At 41.3% G+C, this 24,780-nt stretch overlaps 1 protein-coding gene and 1 long non-coding RNA gene across 14 annotated transcripts in view; one reads left to right on the plus strand and one right to left on the minus strand.

The window, feature by feature from the left end:
- LOC138755303 (receptor-type tyrosine-protein phosphatase delta) overlaps window positions 1–24,780 on the minus strand; it is a 1,191,445-nt gene that overhangs the window by 673,724 nt on the left and 492,941 nt on the right. For all 13 annotated transcript variants that reach the window (XM_069921133.1, XM_069921109.1, XM_069921060.1 and 10 more), the window contains 2 exons: window positions 8,275–8,531; window positions 1,037–1,127 (listed from right to left, as the gene is read on the minus strand). In XM_069921133.1, the coding sequence (XP_069777234.1) occupies window positions 1,037–1,127; window positions 8,275–8,531 (348 nt within the window). The remainder of the gene's footprint in view (window positions 1–1,036; window positions 1,128–8,274; window positions 8,532–24,780) is intronic.
- The window catches only part of LOC138755347 (uncharacterized), a 40,483-nt gene that overhangs the window by 13,040 nt on the left and 2,663 nt on the right, over window positions 1–24,780 (plus strand). The gene's annotated exons all lie outside the window — the stretch shown is intronic.

The raw sequence follows: 24,780 nt of genomic DNA on the forward strand, positions 1-24,780 counted from the left end.
ATTGGATTTTAAAAAGGGGTGTTGAAAGGGCCATGTCCGACAGCCTCATGTCAGGAGCCGTTGCTGAGGTCCAATGCACTCTTGATCGGTGATCACGAGCAGGATGGATTCACGCCATTTGAGATCGAGAATAACCTCAGCATCTGGCCACAGCCAGCAATGGACCATCCTGGAAGCTGAGCATTGAGCTTTCAAACTCTTCAGTGAACACAAGCTCTTTGAGTGTTTAAACTGTTCAATACTCAGTGCTCATTCCCATGTCAGAACTGGCAGAAAAGTTGTAGTCTTTGCTAACCACATGATGCCCATAATTTATTTTTAAACTGAAGCAAAATCAACGGATGAATGTAAATGTTTCTGGGAATAGCTTGTCAGGATGGATAAATTTCATGATCATTTGATTGAATGTCTTTGCAGCACATAAACTATCTATTTGGAAATTATTTGGCCAGATTAAGCCTCATTAAAGACAATGGATTTAGTTGTTCAAAGGAACGTCCTTAGAAACTGCATTAAAGTTTTCACTTTCTATAAAATACATCCTATTATCTTAAAAAAAGACAGGTGAGTAGAAATATGATGGTCAAATCCCCTGCTTGGATCCTCTCATAACATGGTGAATGAAACAAGTTAAAGTGAAGAGTGTGATGTTAACAAGGTAAAGAGAAAAAAAATCATTTTTACTCACATCACTCAGAAGGATGAACTACGCCAGGACCCTTGTGGAGCAAATTATGTATTATCTGCTGCAAGTTCAAGATCCTCTAAATTTTCTGACCTTCCTTCTCAAGTTTTTGATTTTGCAAGTGATATTAAAACTATACATGAATCGCATAATGTTCTATTGATCACTAAGCACTGTTGTACAAAACTATAGGAAGATATAATTTCCAATCTGCAAAATTGGAATCCAGTTCAGTGAACAACATCTAGAGCAGATGTTCCTGCATGCAAACACATAATCAATTGGAGTGCTTTTTCTTTTATTTCCTTTCCTGTTGAGAGCTATGCAACTGTGCTGCCACAACACACATACCTCTTCCAAATCCATTTCATCAGGACTTTCCCAGGGCTTGATGAACTTTCCATGAGATTTCTTCAAAGGCACAACAATGATATAGTAGCCTCTGTTAAGGAAAAATGACAAATGATGAGTCCAATTTGTTTCATTTAATTAATGGGATGATTCTATTCAGTGAACTGTGTTCTTAAATTAAGGCATTTGCTCAACTAATAGCAATAGCTATACTATTCAGCATGACCATGTGAACCCATCAAATCTGAGCTTTCAGCCCTGGGTTATATGTTTATGAGGCTCTAAGTTCTCCCAAAGACAGATTTTATTATCATCACCAAACACTGTGGGTTCCTCCTCCTCGCGTGAATTTCTGGAAACCATTGAGAGATTGGGCCTGAGGACACACAGGAGATGCAGATGATTGAATCAGAAGCTTAACATTAATCTGCTGGAGGAATTCAGTGGGTTGAACAGCATCAGTGGGAGAATAGACCTTGTTTCGGCTTGGAGCCCTTCACGAAGACAGTCCTGATGAAGAGTTTCCAGCCTGAAACAACGACCTTTCTATTTCTCTCACTGACACTGCTCATCCCCCTGAGGTCCTTCAACAGATTGTGTTGGGTGGGACATTTGCTCTGTCAATCCAAAGGGCCTTTGGTGTCAAGTAACATCCTACAGGGCAGCAAAATCAAGTCTACCCATAAAATCACATGTCCATCATTTAAGTCCACAAAATGTTAATCATACTCCTTGTTCTACCTTAATTTTGAAGTTGCCAGACTTCTGTAGACTTAGTTTAGAGAGAGAAAACCAGAAGCAGGCACATTTTTGATGTTCAAAAGACATTTTAATTTATATGGATAGGCAAGGTTTAGAAGGAAAGGAATCAAATTAAGGTAAATGGGACTAGCCCAGAATGCCAACTCGGTCTGCATGGACGAATTGGGCTGGAAGGTCTGCTCCGTGCTCTATGACTCTTTAACTCTATCATGAGATTAACATTTGATTCAAAAGAATGACCTTTCACTTAATCTCCCTTATTGGAAAGATTCAAGGAAAATAATTGTTGCTTTTCATGCACAAGTTTCCTCAATTTGCCAAGATAAACCATGTCATTGAAACAAAAATGGGATCACATGTTAAGATAAGTTTTCCTCAAACATTTCAGTCTCAATGTTACCTTTATCAACAAGGAGCACTTTTCCTAACCAGATGTTTGAAACCTTGTAAAGTTAAATTCGCCTGCAATGAGAGTTTGGAGTTCAAGAAATTCTTCCCTTTCCAAACAATGCAAGTCTTCCACTTCATGAAACAGCAAAGTTCACCTGGGTTCTATGTAACAAGCTATTTCAAAAACATTAAATGGAGCAAAAATTTCCGGAAGGTGAAAAGCTCATGGCACTTGCAATGATAGGCTTGTTAAAAAAAAACTAAAAATATAGGTACCTAACCTTATATCCGGGATTGTCAGGACTGGACACCTGCCATTGTTTGGAATCTTCCAGATTGTGGAATCATTTTGATTTTGAACCCTTTAAGCAAATGCCTCGCTCCTAGCCCCCGCTGTCCATCTCCCCACCCCCGGCCTTCCGTCTCCCCACCTCCAGCCGTCCGCCGCCTCCCCTCCCTCCTCCAGGGCTAGTGCCAGACTATTTTGCGCCCTAGGCTGGACTGAGCGCGTGGGAGGGGGAGGTGGTGCTAACCGGGCTGAGCAGTGGTTTGATGTTTGTCATACAGGAGGCTCTCAACCAACTTGTCAGTCAGGTAGAAGTTAGAGGCAACAGGGTGGCCTGGGAGCTCGGCCAAAAAGGCAGCCAACATTGGCTGCTCAGAGCCAGCGGCCAAGCAGAGCAGAAGGATGGAGACGAGGTGCAGAGCTGCAGGAGGAGCGGGTCGTCGGTGTGGCGAAGCTGAGCGCCAGCAGCTTTCAGGCGCTCCACCTGCTCATTGGGCCGAACTTCAGGTACACCCTGGCAACGCAGCACCATTCCCCTCCCCCACACCAATCTAACTTCCAACGTGGCAGCAGGGGTGCATTGCGGCTGAGTCCTGAGTTTATGGAGTTCTGCACCTCAATGCAGACCAATGGCTGCCTTCATTACCCATAATCGCCCATGCAGCTTGCACCACTCTGCCGGCACCAGAGCAGTTCTAGCTGCATGGGGGATTATGGGTAAGGAAGACATCCTTTTTTCCCCACATTGAACCAGCAGCCGTTTGCTTCTCCCTCTCCGGGAAAAAAAGTGTCGGATTTTGGAGGTTGCCAGTGTTCAGAATCGCGGATAAAAGGTTAGGCACTTGTATTGGTTTGTGATGAAGGACAAACATGCCATGGGATCCATCTCTCATAACACAAAGACATTTTGTGCTTCTATGTTGTTAATTTGACCAAAGCTGTAAAATAAACAGTGACTACTTCACAATCCTCAAGACTGAAATGAAGCTGGGTGCCTGCCATTCACATCAATTACCCTGCTGCAGCCTTTTGGGACTGTCACAAGAGCATTGCCAATCGCAGTTTTCAATCTTGCTGGCCCAGAAAAGGAATAATGGAGGAAGCAAAAGTTTCAGTCCCTTCGTTAGTCAATTGTTCTGGTAGCATGCAGGTTCAGCAAGCTGTGAAGGAGGCAAATGGCATGTTGGCTTTCATAAAGTGTGGATTGGAGTAGAGGAGCAGAGATGGCCTCCTGCAGTTGTACAGGGCCCTGGTGAGATCTCACCTGGAATATTGCATCCAGTTCTGGTCCCCAATTTTGAGGAAGGACATACTCGCTATAGAGGGAGTGCAGAGCAGATTTATAAAGTTGGTTCCTGGGATGGCAGGATTGATATATGCAGAAAGGTTAGAAAGAATGAGTTAATATGTGATGGAGTTTAGAAGGATGAGGTGATTGTTGTTTTGGGGGCAATTTTACGTGTCCCCTCTTTGCATCTAATCCTGCCCCTAATTTCCTTTCTAAGATATGGTTGAACCCTTTTTTCAAACTTCTTTTTTGTGCTCAAGTGAATAATTGTTGTATTTTAAATTCTTTAAATAAAATATTCACTGTCTATGTAATATCCATCCGTTTAATGAGGTTCCCCAATCTATCCTCGCTAATACACAACTCATATTCTTGCTCTTTCCTTTGTTCAGATTCAGGACCTCAGCTTCTGAGTCTACTATTTCTTTCTCTATGTTAACGAGCAAGATCACATGGTGACTCTTTGCTAAAGGACCAAATGCCAGAGTGGTCATAATTTATTTTTCACTGCATGATACTCTGAGTGGAAGAGCTGGTTTTTGAGATGGTTCTTCAACAAATTGGTCTGAATAAAAAAAAATGATTACAAAGACACTGCAGGAATTTGTCCTCCACAGTATTATTGTCAATTTGACTTGACTAATCTAAATGATGATTCGAGTTATCATTCGAGTCACTGGAGCTAAGGAAGAATATGGGGCAGAAATTATTGGTAAGGTATGATAATAGGACCAGAATACTGATGTCAAACCGTCCAATCCTCCTGTAGAATAGTGAAACTACAAGCGTGAGTGACTCGAATCATCATTTAGATTAGTCAAATCAAATTGACAATAATACTGTGGAGGACAAATTCCTGCACTCACGCTTGTAGTTTCACTATTCTACAGGAGGATTGGACAGTTTGACATCAGTATTCTGGTCCTATTATCATGCCTTACCAATAATTTCTGCCCCATATTCTTCCTTAGCTCCAGTGATTCCCATGATTCTCCAAACAAAAGAAAATACAGGAGACGGCAGTTGCTGGAACTTGGAGCAACAAACAATCTGCTGGAGAAACTCCGTGGGGCAAGCGGATTAGTGGGTGAAAAAGATCAGGGAATCTGACCTACAAATAGATTAGTCAAATAAACTCCTTATAATGATCACTAACATGTCCTCAGTCCATGCTATCATATTACCCCCAATCTCATGAGCGCTAATTTTATTTGGTAATCTCATGACTCATGATTTGAGACATTCTGAATGTTTAAGTATATCCTGTCAACTGGTTCCCCCTTTTCCATTCTGTTGGTTGCAACAATAAAAAAACATTGTTGACAAATTTCTCAGTGGCCAGTTTGTGGGGCTCCTCCTTTCGCAGAGTAGCATTACATTTGCCACCTTCAAATCTACAGAAGCTATTCCGAGATCCTGGAATTCTGGATGATGGCAACCTGTGGAACTACTTAATCAACAGCATTTTGAAAAAAAAACTAATATTAATTTATTTCAACTCCAAATTCACTTGATAACAGTTGTTTCCTGCAAAGAATTACAGTAATTATTAGTTTAATTTCTCTTGCATGCGCTGTCAGAGCAGGGATGTGATATTAAGACTTTATAAGGCATTGGTGAGACCTCACTTGGAGTATTGTGAGCAGTTTTGGAATCTTCATTTGATAAAGGATGTGCTCACATTAAAGAAATTTCAGAAGATGTTCACAAAGATGATTCCAGAAATAAAAGGGTAATGAAATAGGAATATTTGATGGCTCTTGGCATGTACTTTTTTTTGGCATTTACGAGAATGAAGGAGGATCTCATTGAAATATTTTGAATGTTGAAAGGCATAGACAGAGTAGATTAGAAAGGTTGTTTTCCATGTTGGAAGAGTCTAGGACAAGAGGGCACAACTTCAGGATTGAAGGGCATCCACTTAGAAGAGAGATGCAGAGAAATGTATTTAGCCAGAGTGGTGAATCTGTGAAATTTGTTGGCACAGGTGGCTGTGGAGGCAAAGTTATTTGGTGTATTTAAGCCAGAGCGTCAAAAGTATTGGGGAGGAGGCTGAGTGGGAAAATGGATCAGCTCATCAATGAATGGCAGGGAAGATTTAATGGGTTAAATAGTCAATTTCATTTCCTATGTCTTATGGTCTTTTTTCATGAATAATACTTCTCCTGCTTCAGCCTGCCAAGGATCCACATTAACTTTGTTCACCTTTTCCTTATCACAAGTCAACAGTACTATTTAATTCTTGCTGCAATCCACTCACCCTGTATCTTTTCTTTCCTTATCAATCCTTAGATCAATCCTTGCTGAATTCTCAACATTAGGGTTGTGCACGGAGAAGCATTTCCCTTTGGTTAATCTGATTTTTACTTTTTTTAAACTTTATTTATTCATTCAAAAAACAAATAGTATATGACATATACAACAATTAACCATAAACATGAACGTTATTTTTTTATATATAGAAAATAAAAGAAAATAAAAGAAACCCCCCCCCCCTCAGCCAACTCTCCTAAGGAGAGCCATAAAGAAAGAAAAAAGAAAAAATAAAGAAAAATTAAATATACATATTAAGATCTTTTATTTCTCATTTTAGCTGAGGCTGGATCACTTTTCTTGTTGGCTTCTTGGACCCAAAAATGAATGCACATCAATTGGAAACGCTTTTTAAATTGCTTGCGCTGGTTTCCTGATCCAGCCGAGAAGCTCATGTTTTGTACATCATAGATCAGATTTCAGATCCTGGTTTAAGACTTACAAACCGATAAGGTGGAAGCTTCATGTAACAAAATACATTCACTCTTGAACAACAGGGGAATTCAGGGTAATGGGGAACAGGTGGATAAATGCAGCTGAGCCCACAGACTGAACAACTACAACTTATCGAATGGCAGAGCAGGCTTGTCGGGTCAGATAGGTTACTCTTGCTTTTATTTCTCAAGCCTTTATGTTCTGTATTCCTTTCCTGGCTAGTTCCTCAATATATTAATCAAGAAAGCCATCATTCAAACACTCCATGAATTCATCCTCCACACTACTACGGCTCGTATGGTTTGCATAGTCAATAATGCTTTTGTGACTATTGTATTATCCAGCATGTCTTACATCACCACATCCATTTAAGGGCAAAGAAAATATCCACAAATATTCTCTCTCCTTTACTGTTTCAATCCGAATGTAGACACTGTTCTATTCTGCCTTGATACAATTACTGTAATTAATTCTCATGCTCAATTTGAGTCCTGGATTGATGATAGGGTGAGTTATTTGTGCCTTGCAGGACATTTGGTCAGAAGTGATCCCTGCCAGGATGGAAATGAAAGAGACTCGTGCCTTTGAATGTATTAAGCCCCTCTGTAGGGTAACAACAGAGAGGGGAAAGTTCTCAGCAGGGAAGTCCAAGCTACATTATTGTGATCAATTATGTACATTATCAACAGACACAGACTTGGACTTGCTTTATCTACCGATGAGTGGGGCTAGAGCAACCATTCTCAGACCAAAGTTTATGAGCCCCTTTACCTGAGAAGTCAAGTTTTTTTTCCGTACTCCCCTCCTACTGATTACATATATAAAAAAATTATGTTACGCAAGGTGAAAAGAAAACAAGACTTTTACTTAAATATTCCTTGGCCTCCAAGAGTGGATTGGGGGTGCTGTTGGGTCCCTGTTGAGAATGGCTGGTGTAGATAGACAATGGCAACTATGAATGTGAGAGTCAGTACATTTTGGAATGTGGAAAATCAAGAGAACCTGAGCATTTCTGCAGGTCAGGCCACAGCTGAACAGAATACCCAGCTGTGCCATGTGCAGGCTTGTTTGAAATAGTGCTTTGCATTGGGCCAAATTGTGTTGACCATGCTGTAACTTGACCTTCATTCATTTAATCCCAGACTTCCTGCACTGACCCATCAATGGGTCTAAATGCAGAGTCCAGCATTTCCACAATCCCTTGTCATTATCCACTTGTTTTATTTTTACAAAACCAGATATGCACCAAGACCTGAGGCTCTCCTTGACTTCAACAGGGGTTGAGAAGTAAAGCTAAACTGCCTTAATTTACCATCTCTAATTACTTCTCAGAATTTGTGTTTTTAATTACATTTTTGTACATTTTTAAAGATCTATTATTTTTATGGTATTAGAATATTAGAAGTACTGAAAACTGCAAAATTCAATGATAGCTTAGGTTGATAAATAGTGTTAGATTCCAGCTTTGCCTCTGTCCAAAACATCAGTTGTTTTCAGGGATGGGGATTCCATACCACAGCACCTGAAGCCTGTTGTATCCCAACTCACTGCCACACTCAGCAATACATCCAGCTCTGATAAACTCATGGTTGCAGAGTTTGCAGACAATGATTCTAGATGCTGAGTTGGCCTCAGCATGACTTGATCCATTGACTTTTGAAATAGTTAAGCTCAGTAAAAGGAAAATATGCCAGTGGCAAAATAGCTTCCCATGGAGAGTTGAGCAAAACTCGATACTATGCATTATTAAGCATCATTGCTTACTTCACTGGGGCTGGTGGTGTTGGCACCGCTGACAGTTCAACTGTGAGCATTCCATCTGAATTGGTTTTCTCAATCAGTACTGGCTTGGTGCGGAGCAGGTCTGGCGCTGTGTGTGCTGAGACTACCTGCTGTAGTCCGCCAGCACTGTTCCCACGATTGGTCAGCACAAATGAATATGACGTGTCAGGGTTTAAGTTGGTTATCAGCTTCTGCGTAGCCCTCCCGTCCACTTCAATGTGGTCATTGTTGTAGATGATCTGATCAGGTGAAGGACAAAAACATCATTAGTTCCAACACAAATCCATTGCAGCTCATTCAAATGCATCTGCGATCGACAGCAGTAACCTTCGACATAAAAGTTGCAATCTACCTCAAAATTTAACCCCTGCCATTTCAAGCCACTTGCAGAAGCTGCAAATCTGCTGAGAGTAACAATTATGAAGCAAGTTCACTGACCGAAGGTGCGAACTCTGAACTCGCTCAACCTGCTGAGTATTTCCAGCATTTACTTTTTTTTTTACTTTCAGATATTCAGAATCTGCAGCCCTTTGCATTTGGAATAGTTGTCTTCCTTGATTCAACAAATAGACTAATGCTTATTTCCAATGAGATTGTTAATTTCAGGCTGCCAACACAAGAAATTTTGGAAAAATCAGAATCAGGATTTATTGTCATGAACAAGTCATGAAATCAGTGTTGTGCAGCAGCGTCTTAGAGCAAACGTTCATATTATAACCATCTTACGACATTACTATAAATAAAAAAGAAAGTAATGTATAAAAAGTAAGGCAATGTCTGAGTGAGTTATAGTACAGGTATTATTGTTATTGAATTGATTATTCAGAATCTGATGGCAGTGGGGAAGAAGCTGTCCTTGTGCTGTTGAGTGCTCATTTTTTGGCTCCTGTATCTTTTTCCCGAAGGTAGCAGAGTGAAGAGGGCATGGCCTGGGGCGTGGGGGTCTTTAGGATAGAGGCTGTTTTTTTAAGATACCTCCTCATGTAGATGTTTTCGATGGAGTGAAGTCTGGTGCCTGTGACATTTCAGGCCAATTTAACAAGTTTATTCTTGTCCTGAGAGTTGGCGCCTCCATACCAGGCAGTGATGCAGCCAGCCAGAATGTTCTCCAAGGTACACCTGTAGTTTGCAGTGACAAACTGAATCTCCTCAGCCACCTCACAAAGTACAGCCACTGGCGAGCCTTCTTTGTGATGGCGTCAACACGGAGGCTCCAGCACAGATCCTTAGTGATGTTGACACCCAGGAATTTGAAGTTCTTGGCCCTCTCCGCCACTACTGAGCCCTTGGTGAGGAATGGGTCACATTGCCCTGACTTCCTCCTGAAGTCAGGGGAAACGGTGCAAAGATTTGCTCAAGCCATGTTCATACTGTGCTTCTTCTTTAATCAGTTACATTTAAATCTGTTGCTTAAGAGTAGAAGTGGGTGGTTTTTGCATTCTGGGGAACATATTCGACAGCAACAGGAGTGCAGAGGTGAGAGGGTGGATAATCAAAACCTTCGAAATACCAGTTTTCACTTGTGCTTTCACTTCGATTATTTGAAACTCATGGAGAAATGAGTGATCAGAAATCAAAGTGGTCAAAAACACAATGAGAATATGGGTGGCATGGTGGGCGTAGCAGTTAGCGCAACAACTTTTCAGCGCCAGCGATCGGGACCGGGGTTCAAATCCTGCATCGTCTGTATGGCATTCTCCCCGTGCATGCGTGGGTTTTCCCCAAGGGTTCTGGTTTCCTCCCACTGTTTGAAACGTACCGGGGGTGTAGGTTAATTGGGTGTAAATTGGGAGGCACGGACTCGTGGGCCGAAATGACCTGTTATCGTGCTGTATGTCTGAAAAAAAAAGATTTAAAAAAGGAGACTGCAGTTCTATTTAGCATCAGAATCAGTGGCAATGGTTGGAATAGTTCCATAAATGATGATTTAGAACAGACCATTGAACAGCACAGCACAAAAACAGGCCTTTCGGCCCACCACGTCTGAGCCGAACGCAATCCCAAATTAAACAAAAGCTCTTCAGTCTACATCTGATCCCCACCAGCCCATTCCCTATACATTCATATGCCTTTGTAGCAGTCTCTTGAATGTTATTTTAAGTGTTTCCATCAGTACTCCTAGCAGCCAGTTCCAGGCACCTACCATTCCCAAGTAAAAAAAAAGTTGCCTGACATATCTCCTTCAAACTTTCCCCCTTTCACCTTCATGTCCTCTGGTATTTGACATTTTTACCTTGGGAAAATGCTTCTGTATATCGTATCTCTGCCTCTCATAATTTTCTAAACTTCTATCAGGTCTCCCCTCAGCCTGACGCTCCGGGGAAGACAATCCAAGTCTGTCCAAATCAAGGCAGCATTCTGATTATAAAAAAATCTGCTGGAGGAACTCAGCAGGTCGAAAAGCATCAGTGGGAGAAAAAGAATAATTGACTTTTTTGCTCAGAACCCTTCAACAAGATTGTATATGTAATCCAACCTGAAATGTTGACGATTCTTTTTCAGCCACTGATGTTGCTCGACCTGCTGAATTCCTCCAACAGATTATGTTTTGCGCCACGTTTGAGTCCGTTGTGTCTCCAGCATCATGACACTTTTATACCCTTTGCAAAGCTTGCTCCAAATATGAAAGAATTTGCATGCTGCAGGCATTTTTCAAAGTTCAATGTACACAAGCACGCTCCAACAGTTAAATATGAAAATGTTTTATAACCTCAATTTCATGCTCCCCTTGCTTATCAAGGACCTAACTTTGTCTTTAAAAATATTGATAGGCTCTGCTTCCACTGTCCTTTGAAGAAGAGTCCAACGAAAACTCACAACTCTGCGAATGAGAACAAAATGCCTCATCTTTGCATTGAATAGTTCGCCCCTATTTCAAACAACAATCTATGGTTTTAGATTCACCAACATGGAGAAGTATTCTCCCCATATCTGCTCTTTTAATATCCCCTTCTCTTCTCCTTCTTCTAAATTCCAGCTGATAACTGGGGACTGGAGAAGAGCTAATGTTCTCCAATCAGTAATAAACCTGAAGCTGGATCCAAGGACTTACTGGCTGATCAACTTTTATATCTGTTGTGGAAAAATAACAGTCTCACCGAGGAGAAGCAATTCGCAGGCAGTTAATGAAAACAAGTCATGGGTTTAACTGATACAGATGTAAGAAACATAAATGACAGTATCATTTATGTTATCTCTAGACAAATTCAAAAACGCGCACCGAATTTGGAGAATATAATGTTTACTGTACAATGGATGATGTTTATGCAGCAAGAATATTGTGCTTGTTCCAAGATGCATGGAGTCAGGAAGGAAACTATTAAGTGTTTATTGAAGCAGTTGGTCGTGTAAACTGGATAGCTATCTGCAAGAGCAGTTCGAACAAGAAAACAAGGAAGATAAAAATCTAAATCAGGAAGTAAAGCTATCACATCATGTGGTTAAAGCAGAATAAGATGCCACTCAAAAGGATTCACAGAGGTGCCTGTTTCTAAATAAGAAACTGGAGGAAAATAAATCAAGCCTATTTTAATGAAGGTATCACATTCAATGGCATTAACTGTCAAGGTCAATTGACTGAGATGAAGTGCATGTGTTTGCAGAGCATATATTGAGACACTTGCTTCACTGGAGGGTTGCTGCTCACATGCAGATGAACTTCTGGTAGATGTCAACAGCGAAAATCAGATTACTACTCATTCAGTGGATCTCACTGCTTTACAGCAATGATCTCCCCCCTTTAGGTTGCGACATATATTGAGCTGGTTTTGAAGGAATGCTGCTGGGCAGGCAACTAGCACGGCTGGGGTCTTCAAAATAACTACGCCTGCAGCTCTGATGTAATTATAAACATGCAGGGGAGAAATACCCATGGGCCAATTTCAACAGGAAGCTCACTGAGTGACAAGAATGATGTTGCCTGCTTCAGAATACATGCAAATAAATACATTTACTGATGGATAAACACTTTTATACAGCAGTTTAAATCAGGGATACCCAAGTTAAAGTTGAAGAAAAGATATCTCAAAGGGTTTTGGCCTGGAGGAGAGTAGGGAAAGAAGGAAGGGCCAGAACATTGTGGGGATTGAAAACAAAAATAGTATTTTCAGATGCACTTTGGATTTCTTCTGTGTCAAAACAAGCAATTAAAGCATTGATTATGTTGAAGGCAACAGAAGTCAGCAATTCCTGTGTGAAAATAAAAAAACAATTTTACATGGATAAAACACCACAATCGGCTGGAGGGATTTAACGGGTCAAGCAGCACCTGTCGGTTAAGAGGAACTGTCGACGCTCAAGGTCGAAACCCTCCATCAAGGCAGGAGGGGTAATTTAGGGCAGTAAAGTTTTGGATGACTTCACAATTTGAAAGCAGATTTTGGAATGCAATACTGGGGAAGTTAGAAGAGGCGAGTCTGGAAATAACAGGCACACAGGCAGTGGCTTCAACTATATGAACAGAAGACAGGCCATGGACAGGAAAGGTGATGCACTTGGCAATGGTGCAGGCACCGAGTCTAAGATTTAATAGCAAAATTACAAACAATCATGAGCAGACAAAGAATTGCTGGAGAAACTCAGCATCCATGGGTAGAAATGGTAAGTCAACATTTCAGGTTAGAACCTGTAAGGTAAAACATCATGAGATGGGAATGTGTAGGGAGTTACCCTGTACAGGGCAGTAACAAGAAGGGGAGGTGTCCTTGTACTCCTGTTAGGTAAAACATCATGAGATGGGAATGTATAGGGCTGTAACAAGATGTGAATGCATCCTTGTACTTACAAGATAAGAGAGACATTGATGGATTGAGAGGCAGGAAGCTAGCAGGGAAAGGATAGCAACAGTTTTAGTCATTGGACAAGTAATGATATGATGATGTTCTAAGCACATATCCAAGGGTATAAAAAATCACCATTTTGCTGATAACGGCAGAATGCATTCTCCGACTAACATGTTTAGTCGCAAGTGTTACAATCCGGTAATAAAGAACAAAGAACCCTGATTTCGACTCAGCCTGGTGTTTGTCTCACTCATTCATGAACAAAGCAGACCTAACAAACCCTGTATCAAGACTGAGAAAAACAGGCAAAATTACACATGTAAAGGTTACGAGAGGGGCTCAGAAGAGATAGATTCTAGGGTAGAATGTAAGAGAGCTGGAGAAACCATGAGAAAGAGTGGTGTGGATGGGGGTGAGCTCGAGGGAGAGAAAACAATTGAGTACAGGATTGAGTAAAGAAGAGCTCGAAAAATTGGAATCAGATAGGAGTGGGGATTAACTAAAACTCAATGTTCATGCTGTTAATTTTAAGACTGTACAGAAGGAATATGATGTGTTATTCTTCAAGGCTGCATTTAGCCTCACCCTGACAATGGGCAGACATGTCATTGCAGGAATGGTTGGGGGAGTTAAAATGGTTGGCTGAAGTTAGCTCAAGTTGAGACCCACAGAGCAGAGGTGTTTGGCACTTGCAATCTTGTTCAAACAATCTTGCTCAGTTTTGCAGTTAAAGGAAAGAGGACAGAGATGGACTTTGCAAAGATGCAACTTGCTATGAGGGTCAAAAGAATGGCTTCCATCTTCCAGAAATGTGCTGGAGAGGTAGCGCTGAGCACACATGAGGGTTTAAAGGTTCATACGTCCCTGGTCCTGATGGAATACATCCCAAGGTACTGAAATAAATGCCAGAAGCTATAGTAGAGGTTTTGATAATAATTTACCAATGTTCTCTGGTCAGGTCCCAGCAGATTGGAAGATGGGAAATGTCCTGCCGTTATTCAAAAAAGGATGTGAGTCAATGACAGGTGACTACATGCCTGTTAGTTGCTAAAGTACAATTCCAATAATCTGAAATGATTGGGACTGGTCCCATTTCAGATCAACGTTTTTTTCGGAGAACTGATCATTTTTTAAAAATAGCCCAGCATTAACAGCAAAACACTTGTCACAGTGTTTAAACAAGAAGGTAGGGCTTTGAAAGCATTAAAACAATGTTTAATTCTCACCCAAAAAATGTTGGCCACACTGATCACCAACACATCCCCACTGATCCCCTGCTTGTGCTGGGAGCTTAAGGATCCCATTCCTGCCTGGGTGCTTGAGGTCTGTTGCTGCCAGCGCCAGGAGCCCGATGTCTGCTGCTTCCAGCACCCTGAGCCCGATGTCCCTGGTCAGCTTGGCTCCGGAAAAATTTCCGATAAATGAGGATTTTAGATATCCTCGTTTCTCTGATTTAAAAAAAAATTCAGATAACTGAGGAATTCAGAGAATCGGAGTTGTACTGTATATGTCTATAGTTGGGACAATGCTTGAAGCTACCATTTAAGAAGAAATATTAAATGTCTGGAATGAAATGAGTCCATCAGGCAAAGGCAGCATGGTTTCAGCAAAACCAGATCCTGTTTGACGAACTTACTAGAGTTCTTTGAGGATATAACAAGCACAGTAGATAGAGGGGAGCCGGTGGATGATGTTTACTTGGATTTCCACAAAATGTTCGATAAGGTGCTGCATAAATGACGTTCGTAAGGATGCACAGCATTGGGGTGATGTATTAGCATGGACATAGGATTGTTGAACCAATAGAAAGCAGAGAGTTGGGATACAGGGGTGCTAATTGCTTGGCAATCATTGGTGAATGGGTCAGTGCTGTTCACCGTATATATTAATGATCTGGAAGAGGGCCAGAAGGTCATGTATCCACAATGCCCTCCATAATGTTTCGGACAAAGATAGTTTCTTTCTTTTATTTGTCCCTGTGCTCCACATTTTAAAATTTGTAATCAAACAATTCACATGTGGTTAAAGTGCACATTCTAGATTTTATTTGGGGGTATTTGTGTACTCTGGTTTGACCATGTAGAAATTGCAGCACTTTTTAATACATAGTTCCCCCATTTCAGGGCACCATAATGTTTGGGACATTTAACTTAACAGGCTTTTGTGATTACTCAGGTATGTTCAATTGGTTCATTGGTGTAGATATAAGAGAGCTAAGCTTGTGTCTGAGCTTTTAATCACCTTTGGAGACTGTAGTAGCCATTTTTCAATGTGAGAACCAGAGTTGTGCCAGTAAAAGTCAAAGAAGCCATTGTAAGGCTGAAAAACAAGAATAAAACAGGAAGGGGTATCACCCACACCTTAACTTACCAAAATCAACTGTTTGGAACATCATTAAGAATACAAGCTCAGTAATCGCAAAGGGACTGGTAGGTCAAGGAAGACCTCTTCTGCTGTTGACAGAAGTCACCATTATGAAGTAAAATCCACAAATGCCTATCTGAATGATTAGAAACACTTTTCAAGAGGCATGTGTGGATGTGTCAGTGGCAAGTGTCCGCAGAAGTCTTCATAAACAGAAATACAGAGGCTATACTGCAAAATGCAGACCACTAGTTAGCCACAGAAAGAGGATGGCCAGATTACAGTTTGCCACGAGTATTTAAAAGTGCTGCAGAATTTTGGATGAATGACTTGTCAGCAGATGAGACTAAGATTAACCTGTATCAGATGATGGCAAAAGCAATGTTGAGACATAAAGGAACTGCCCAGGATCCGAAGCATACCACCTCATCTGTGAAACATGGTGGTAGGGGTGTTATGACCTGGGTATGTATGGCTACCACACGTACTGGAGCATTTTGGTGATGTAACCACTGATGGCAGTAGTAAAATGAATTTTGAGGTGTCTAGAAACCTCTTATCTGCTCAAGTTGATCAAATGCCTCCAAACTCCAAGACGATGATCCCAGACATACTGCGAAAGCATCAAAGGAGTTTTTCAAAGCTAAAAACTGGAAAATTCTTGAATGGCCAAGTCAGTCACCTGATCTCAATCCAATTAAGCATGTCTTCCATATGGCCAACCTCCCAAATCAAGCAGGACCTGAAAATGGCTGCAGTGGAGGCCTGGCAGAGCATCACCAGAGAAGATACTCAGGGTGTCCTGAAATGAGGGGACTGTGTATAAAAAGTGCTGTAATTTCTACATGGTCAAACCAAAATGTATACAAATAACCTTGAATAAAATCTGGAATGTGCTCTTTAATTATATATGAACCATTTGATTACAAATTTAAAACTGTGGAGCACAAGGGCAAATTAAAGAAAAATATTATGCAGGGCACAATAAGTTTGCTGATGACATTAAATCAAGTGAAGAAGCAATTTGTGCTAAGGATACAGAGAGTCTGCAGAGAAATATAGATAGGTTAAATGAGTGTAAGGGTCTGGCAGATGGAGTACAATGTTGGTAAATGTAAAGTTATCCATTTTGAAAGCAAAAATGGAAGATCAGGGTATTATTTAAATGGAAAACAATTGCAGCATCCTGCTGTGCAGAAAGACTTGGGAATGCTTGTGCATGAATTGCAAAAGGTTGGTTTGCAGGTGCAGCAGGCCATCAAGAAGGCAATTGGAATTTTGGCCTTCATTGCTCGAGGGATTGAGTCGAGGAGCAGGGAGGTTAAGCTGCAATTGTACAAGATACTGGTGAGGCTGCAACTAGAATACTGCATGCAGTTCTGGTCTCCTTACTTGAGGAATGATGTACTGGATTTGGAGGCTGTGATAGTACAGATTCTATCACCAATGTGTATATGTACAGATTGTAGATTAGGATGACTGTGAATATGTACAGATTGTAGTTTAGGATGTCTGTGATTGGCTGAGAGCATAGCCACATCTACTGGCAGGTCTTAAAGGATTGCTCCTAGCCAGACCAGGTCATTCTGGGCTGGTCGACCTACTTGTGATATGCTCCAGTCTTTTAGTTAATAAAAGCCTTGGTTTGGATCAACAAGTCTTTGGTTCTTTCGATGTGCTCTACAGAGGTAGTCCAGAGGAGGTCCACCAGGTTGATTCCAAAGATGAGGGGCTAACCTCTGTGGAGAAATTGAGGCATCTGGGACTATACCTGCTGGAATTTAGAGGAATTAGAGGGGATCTTTAGAAATGGATATAATTATAAAAGGCACAGATAAAACAGAGATAAGTAAGTTGTTTCCATTCGTGGGAGAGACTAGAACTTGGGAGCATAGCCTCAGGATTTGGGGTAGTAAATTTAGGATGGAGATGACGAGGAACTGCTTTCCTCAGTTGGTGGTGAATCTATGGAATTTGTTGCCCATTGAAGCAGTGGCTACCTCAGTAAATTTATTTAAGATAAGAATGGATAGATTTTTATATTGCAGGGGAATTAAGGAATATGGGGAAAAGGCAGGTAGATGGAGAGGAGTATATCATCAGATCAGCTATGATCTAATTGAATGGCAGAGCAGGTTTGATGGGCCAGATGGCCCACTCCTGCTCCTAATTCTTATGTTTTTAAAAACTCATCTGCAACTGAATGCCACAAACAGAAACAGAAAATTAAGAGAACAAAGATAGGTATCCAGAGGAGATAGCGAGATACATTTTGATGACCTCAGCACATGTCGTTTCTCTGGATGATAACTGCTGGGGGCCAACATGAAGGCGATGGGCTACGAAGCGTTCTTGGAAAAGACAAAAGGCTCTGCTATGGGTGATGAAAGGGAAAGCACTGCTGTTGGTTCTCGAAGCTCCCAGTGCCCTCCCATTTCAATTTTCTATCGCATTCCCTTGCTGGTCTCATGCACTGCCAGACTGAGACCACCTGTAAATTGGAGGAACAACACCTCATCTTCCAACTGAGCACCCTCCAACCAATTGCATTAATATCGATCTCTGGCTTTTGTTAAACTTCCCCAATTATTTACCCGTTGCCTTCCCCCAGCTGTCTCTCCCTTTTCGCAGTCTCCTTTCACACAAACATGATAAATTCTTACCTTGTCCCTTATCATATCCAATTAACACCTTTTGTTGGCCTGGATTCCTCCTACCCCAGCCGGCATTCTGAGTCTTTCTGAGATTTCTGCTTCTGGTTCCTTGTGCTTATTCCTTGAAGAAGGGCTCAGGCCCAAAATGTCGGCAATATATCTTTGCTTTTTATAGATGCTGAAAAGATTCCCTGAGTTCCTTCAGGATTTCAGTGCACTTTTACAAGCTGTGAAAGTTGGTGGGCTTATAGAAGATATCTGTTTATTTTGAAAAAAAAAATGATTGTTCATGATAAGTTTGGAGATGACCTTTTGATATATTTAATGCAACTTTTGAAATCTTTGGGGAGTCTGCATGATAGATTGGAGCAGTATGGTGAAGTATCAGGTTATAAAATTAACTGGGAAAAGAGTGAAATCATGCCTTTAGCTTTTTGTCAAATTTAAGTGATCAGATTACGCATTTAGATATTAAGATAGATAGAAATTATAATCATTTATAGGAACTTAATTATTTACCTTTATTGTCTAAAATTAAGTATGATTTGAAAAGATTTACCTATAACATTAAGAGGATATGTTAATTGTATTAAAGTGAATATCTTTCCTCGAATTCAATATCTTTTTCAATCTATTCCTTGCAAGATTCCTCAAAAAATGTTTTATAGAAGATGTCTGTTGAAAGTGTGTCTCCTTAAATGGAGACAGAGATTGAGAAAGGGGAGAGTGTTGCTCGAGATGGGCCACGCCAATGAATTTGAGGTCAGGGTGGAAGTTGGCAGCAAAGTGGATGAAGTTGATGAGCTCATCATGTGAGCATGAGGCAGCACCAAAGTAGTCATCAATGAAGTGGAGATAGAGTTGAGGAACCTTGTATGTGTAGGCTTGCAGAATGGATTGCTCCATGTCGCGAACTAAAAGGTAGACGTAGCTCGGGCCCATATAGGTACACATGCCTGCCTCCATTGATAGAAATGTTTAGTTTACATTTCAGGTTGGGACCTTTATCATGACTAGAAAAAAAAAGGCAGAGCAGTTGAAATGGCAGCAGTGACGCTGGTGCAGATCCAGTAGAGCAGCGAGTGAAGATATTGCTGCTCCAGAGGATCCTACTGCCCAGCTGTTTTACTAACGTCACTGTACTGGTTTTAAACAGCCTGTTAAAGGAGCGAATATAGAATATGAGACAACCTTTCAGGACATTGACCACAGCAGCTAACCAGCGAGGGGCTCAACAGTTGAAAGAGACACACAGGCTGCGAGCTGTTGATTACTTGCAGTCAAAGAATCCACACAAGCCATGGGCCGGTGGAGACTGGCTCATGGGAACCTAGCATCATAACTGGGGATTCAAGAAGGTGCTGAAGGCAAGAAAGGATCCTGAAGGGCCTCAAGCACTGAAGACTTCCTGATCCTATCAAAGGTATGGAGTGGGACTCAGGTTGTCAATGGTTTGAACAGGAGTCTGTGTGGCTGCAGAAGCCGAGGGAGCACTGAAAGCAAATCCAGGGACTCTCTTTTGCTTCTCTTTCTAGTATTGTTAAGAGTTCCAGGCAATTCTCATGGTGATCCTTTATTTTGGTTTACAGCAGACGAATGTTGAAATATGTCATGTATAATACACTTCATCAAGGACATCTACATGAAGCAATGTTTTAAGAAAGCAGCTCTATCCTCAAGGACCCCCGCCACTCAGGCCATGCCCTCTTCACTCTGCTACCATTGGGAAAAAGGTACAAGAGCTAGGACTGCTTCTTCCCCGCTGCCATCAGATTTCTGAATAATCAATGGATACTGCCTTACTTTGACTTTTCGCGCTCAATTTTCATTTATTGTTGTAAGGTAGTTTATATGAACATTTGCCCTATGATGCTACTGCAAAACAATTTTTTTGACTTGTTCATGACAAATTATTATGCAACAATCAAAGGAAACTTGAACCTTGATCAAAATAGAAAGGAAAAATACAAATCTAAAAGAGGCATCACACTGAGGAGGGGCCCAGAGGTGAAAGGGTACAGATCAGAAGGTGTGAGAGTTGAAGAGACAAGTGGAGGGTGAGAGCACAAGGAAGAGCAGGGGAAGAAGAGTGAGCATGAGGAGAAAACAAATATAGGAGTAGGAAAATAAGATGGAAAGAGTGGGACCAGATAGGGGTAGGAATCACTGAAAATTAGAAAAAAAAGATCGACATTCATGTCATTTGGTTTACCTAGTTGTAGAGAGAACTTCAACCTTATAGCACAGATTGGTTGAACTACATCTGGACAGGCATCAGTGCTTTGGTGGTCACAGAGGAGCATGGGAAAGAGATGTGACATGTTCGTCTTCCATCTCACAACATTAATTTGCATAAAATGACACTGGAGTGATTGCATTATAAGTAACTGCAATTATTTCACACATCAAACGTTAGCAATCGTAAAGAGTACTTCAAATAGATCTGAGACAATCCTGGGAGTGAGAAACTGAAGAAACTTATGTGTCCCCATTAGAAGTGGGAAACATGAAATATTTCAACCAAGATGAGAATCGATTGGTTTATTTACTTTTCTCTGAAGAGGTGAAGGTTAATTAAACATAGCATCATAGATTATCAAATTGTATGAGCCCAGTGCATGGCGTAAATGAATGAGGCAGAGTAAAGAGTATTGAGGGGAAAGCTAATTTGCACTGTGATTTCTGAGCTCTGTAGCATTCATAAAGGATGGTCGGATTTGGATGTGTCCTCACTCTGTAAGGTAAAACATCATGAGATGGGAATGTACGGGGCAGTAACAAGATGTGAATGCATCCTTGTACTTACAAGATAAGAGAGACATTGATGGATTGAGAGGCAGGAAGCTAGCAGGGAAAGGATAGCAACAGTTTTAGTCATTGGACAAGTAATGATATGATGATGTTCTAAGCACATATCCAAGGGTATAAAAAATCACCATTTTGCTGATAACGGCAGAATGCATTCTCCGACTAACATGTTTAGTCGCAAGTGTTACAATCCGGTAATAAAGAACAAAGAACCCTGATTTCGACTCAGCCTGGTGTTTGTCTCACTCATTCATGAACAAAGCAGACCTAACAATTCTTGTCACTGTCCAACTTAGAACCATAGAACACTACAGCACAGAAAAAATCTGGCCATTCAGCCCTTCTAGTCTCTGCCAAAAATGTCATATCGCTAGTCCTCACTGAACTTGGTCAGGATTTTTGAGCCAATTTCACAGCTTAATTGATGGCAGATCTGGGGTCCAGCAGCAGACTGGAAATTGGAGGTGACAACCTCTTTCGCACTGGAGTCCCAAATTTTCCATCAGTTTCAACTGGAATAATGACAAAACTCAACAAGTTCCGGGCCAGTATTTAAGAGTGACCAACCAGAAGATCCAGGTGCTTCACTGCACAATAACCATGGAGGTAGTAAAATGCTCTGTTAAAAAGAAAGAATATCCTTATTCCTTGCATTTACCAGGAGAAAAGAAAATGCCCAAACAAAATATGATTTTCTGTAGATTAGCAACTATATCACTTAATAATGGAGATACTTAAATTTATTCGAATAACAGAATGGCTGGAACATGCTCAGACATGTACAATGAAATAACATGGTATGCATTTGTGTAATTGATGCTTATCTGAAATTACTGACATGATTATAATCCCAAAATTCCCATCTGTCCTATACCCGACTATTTAAATACAGGTCCCAAGAGCAGGATTATTTTTCTTGTCAACCATATTTACCCCAACATTAAGACAGTTTTTAACCTATAATACTCTATATCAAGACAGAGTGGGAGGGTGGTGAAGAAAGTGTTGGGTCCGTTTGCCTTCATCAGTCAGGGCATTGTGTGCAGGAGTTGGGACAGCATGATATCAAATGTTTGTGATGCCCTATTTGGAGTATTGTGGGCAATCCAAGTCGCCCAAGTACAGGGAGGATTTCATAAAGCTGGAAAGGGAGCAGAAATGATTCATGAGGATGTTACTGTGAGAAGTCTTGAGTTGTATGGACAGGGTGAATAGGCTGGAATTTATTTCCCTGGAGCGTAGAAAGCAGATGGGTGAACTTATGGAGGTATACAAAGTCACGAGGGCAAAGATTAGGTGAATGGCTACTGTCTGTTTCAGTGAGTAGGGGAGTCTAGAACTAGTTTAAAGTGAGGAGGGAAGATTTTGAAGGGACTTAAGGGGGAAACCTTCCCAGGTTTGCAGGGATAAGGGACAAATGCAGGCAAATGAGACCTCTTCATTTGGACAATCTGGTCGCGTGGATGGATTGGCCAAACGACCATCTTCCTTGCTGTGTAATTCTGTTATTCTAAGCTTTGTACATAAGAATGATGTACTGAATCTGAATGTCACCTTGGTCTACCCAACTCTCTACAGCGTCACTGATCCTTCAGTGAAACATTGGAGGGGAGGTCCAGCACCTGACCTGAGGACTTGTATTTGCTGAATTCACCACTGACATCTCAAAGTCAGGAACACTGAACACTAGTCTGCAACATGAGTTACTTCGATGGATCAAATTGTCTGTAAAGTTCAAGTTACATAGCGACCATAACGTTCCCGACAACACTTATTCTATTTTTTAGCATTTGGACTTGGTCAATCAAGTGCTCGTTCAGAGACTTGAGATATGTTGTCAGAATATCTCCTCCACTCCCTCAGTTGCATATTCCATCTACCCTCTGGGTGAAAACATTCATCAGATCCCTTTGAAGCCCACCATCCTTGTACCCATACCCCTCCAAACCTTTCAGCCTCATTTCAACCCACATCTCTTTAAACCAAAACCCCTCTTAACCTTCTACCCTCATTTTAAACTCATACTCCTCTAAACCTTCTCATCTTAAACCCACACCCCTCTACACAGACCCTCTCCTTAAACCCACACCCCCTAAACCTTCTCCCATCTTAAACTCATACCTCTCTAAATCCTGACCCCTGAAACCAATATCCCTCTAACCCTCACTCACCCTAAACCCATACCCCTCTAAACTTTCTCCCCTCACTTTAAACTCACACCCCTCACCTTAAACCCATAGCTCTCTAAAACCTCTCCCGTCATCTTAAACCCATACCCCTGTAAACTATCCCTCGTCGCCTTGAATTTGCATCTCTCTAAACCTTTGTAACATGTTATGAATCGCGCGTAATGAGCAACACAATGGACCAGACAGTGTTTAATTTTAAAACACTAATTTTATTTCTAACTCTTAAACCTTAGTCTTAACTTTTAAGCTACCCTTAACACTAGATCTATCCTCAACTGTGGACAGGTGTACTAGAGTGAGTGAGTGAGTGCGTATATATATATATATATATATATATATATGAACTGATGGGAAGACTGGAGTTTTGGCTGCTACAGACCCGCAAACTCTCCTTGCATGACCTTTGAGTTGTGGTAATAATACTCCTGGTCCTTTTGTAGGCAAGACTTGAATTTGATGGTCTCCAAGAAGCCCTGGCACCGATCTCTCCAAGTGACCTTCACTGTTAGTCACCATCAAAATGAATAACTTTTCTTTCCAAAAGACCCTCCAGCACAGATCAATCCACCAAAAAGACTCAGTAATTTACAGAGCACGCTTTGCTCTGAATTCCACAAAAATGGCTGGCCACAAGAGCTGCTTCAAAAAGCTGCTTTCTCCTCAACAGTCAGAATGGTTCTCCCTTGCAAATGTACTGAATTCTGGAACAGTCTGTGACGACTCAGTTCTTTCAATGTATCAAATTGTCACTGGACTGTGACTTGTGTTGTGTGAAATGTTAACTGTGACCATTCAGTTCCTCCTGTCTATACTATCCCTTACAGTGATAATCTCATTTTACTAAAATGGAGCTCATAATAAACAGCCCTGATTTACCACAGCTTACAAACAAATAGAGAATACACTCACTTGTGTCTTTCACCACACCATGAAGTCGACTTTATTTATTTTTCACTGGACACAACATTGCATTCCTCATCTGCCCAAACACCACCCAGCTAAACTCCTCTGACCTTTTCATTGGGTCACTGCCACACAAGGGTGATCCTGACACTCTCACTCTCCTCCTGAGTCTGAGATCCATCACTCCTATACTGACACTTATTACACCTGCACATGCACACCATTTCTCATGCGCGTCGCATCATTTACATCATCATCATCGGCCGGCACCACTCACAACAAAGGTAAGTGTGTGACCACAACAGCACTGCACCCCCCCCCCCCCCCCCAAGCCTCCAAGCTATGCAAGATGGTGACTATTTGGAACTGTCCTACTACATAACGGTCCAGAGGGTTGACAGGTCAGCCCAACCTTGTATGATAGTTCAAGACAGGCGACGCAATGTCCGATTGGCAAGGGTGTGTCTGGTCCTCTGGCTTTGGCTCCGATGCAGAACATGGACCACCGATATATACCTGGCTTCAACCTGTCGATAGAGACCGTGTCAGCTTTTTCATTCCTATTGATCATATCGATCATGGGTGGCATGGTAAGAACTTAAAAGGACCATTGTAAACAGGCTGAAGTGGTCTGTGAACAACATCATGCTGAAGGGACATATGAGTACAATGTTGTAGATCATTCAGCACATACACTGCAGGTGACACCTTCCGCATAGGAGTAGGTCAGAGTAATCTCATGTTTTCCTAAAGATGATCAATATAACTAGCTGGATCATAGAGTGTTGT

The sequence above is a fragment of the Narcine bancroftii genome, chromosome 1 (genome assembly GCF_036971445.1).
Source record: "Narcine bancroftii isolate sNarBan1 chromosome 1, sNarBan1.hap1, whole genome shotgun sequence".
NCBI classification, from domain to species: Eukaryota; Metazoa; Chordata; class Chondrichthyes; order Torpediniformes; family Narcinidae; genus Narcine; species Narcine bancroftii.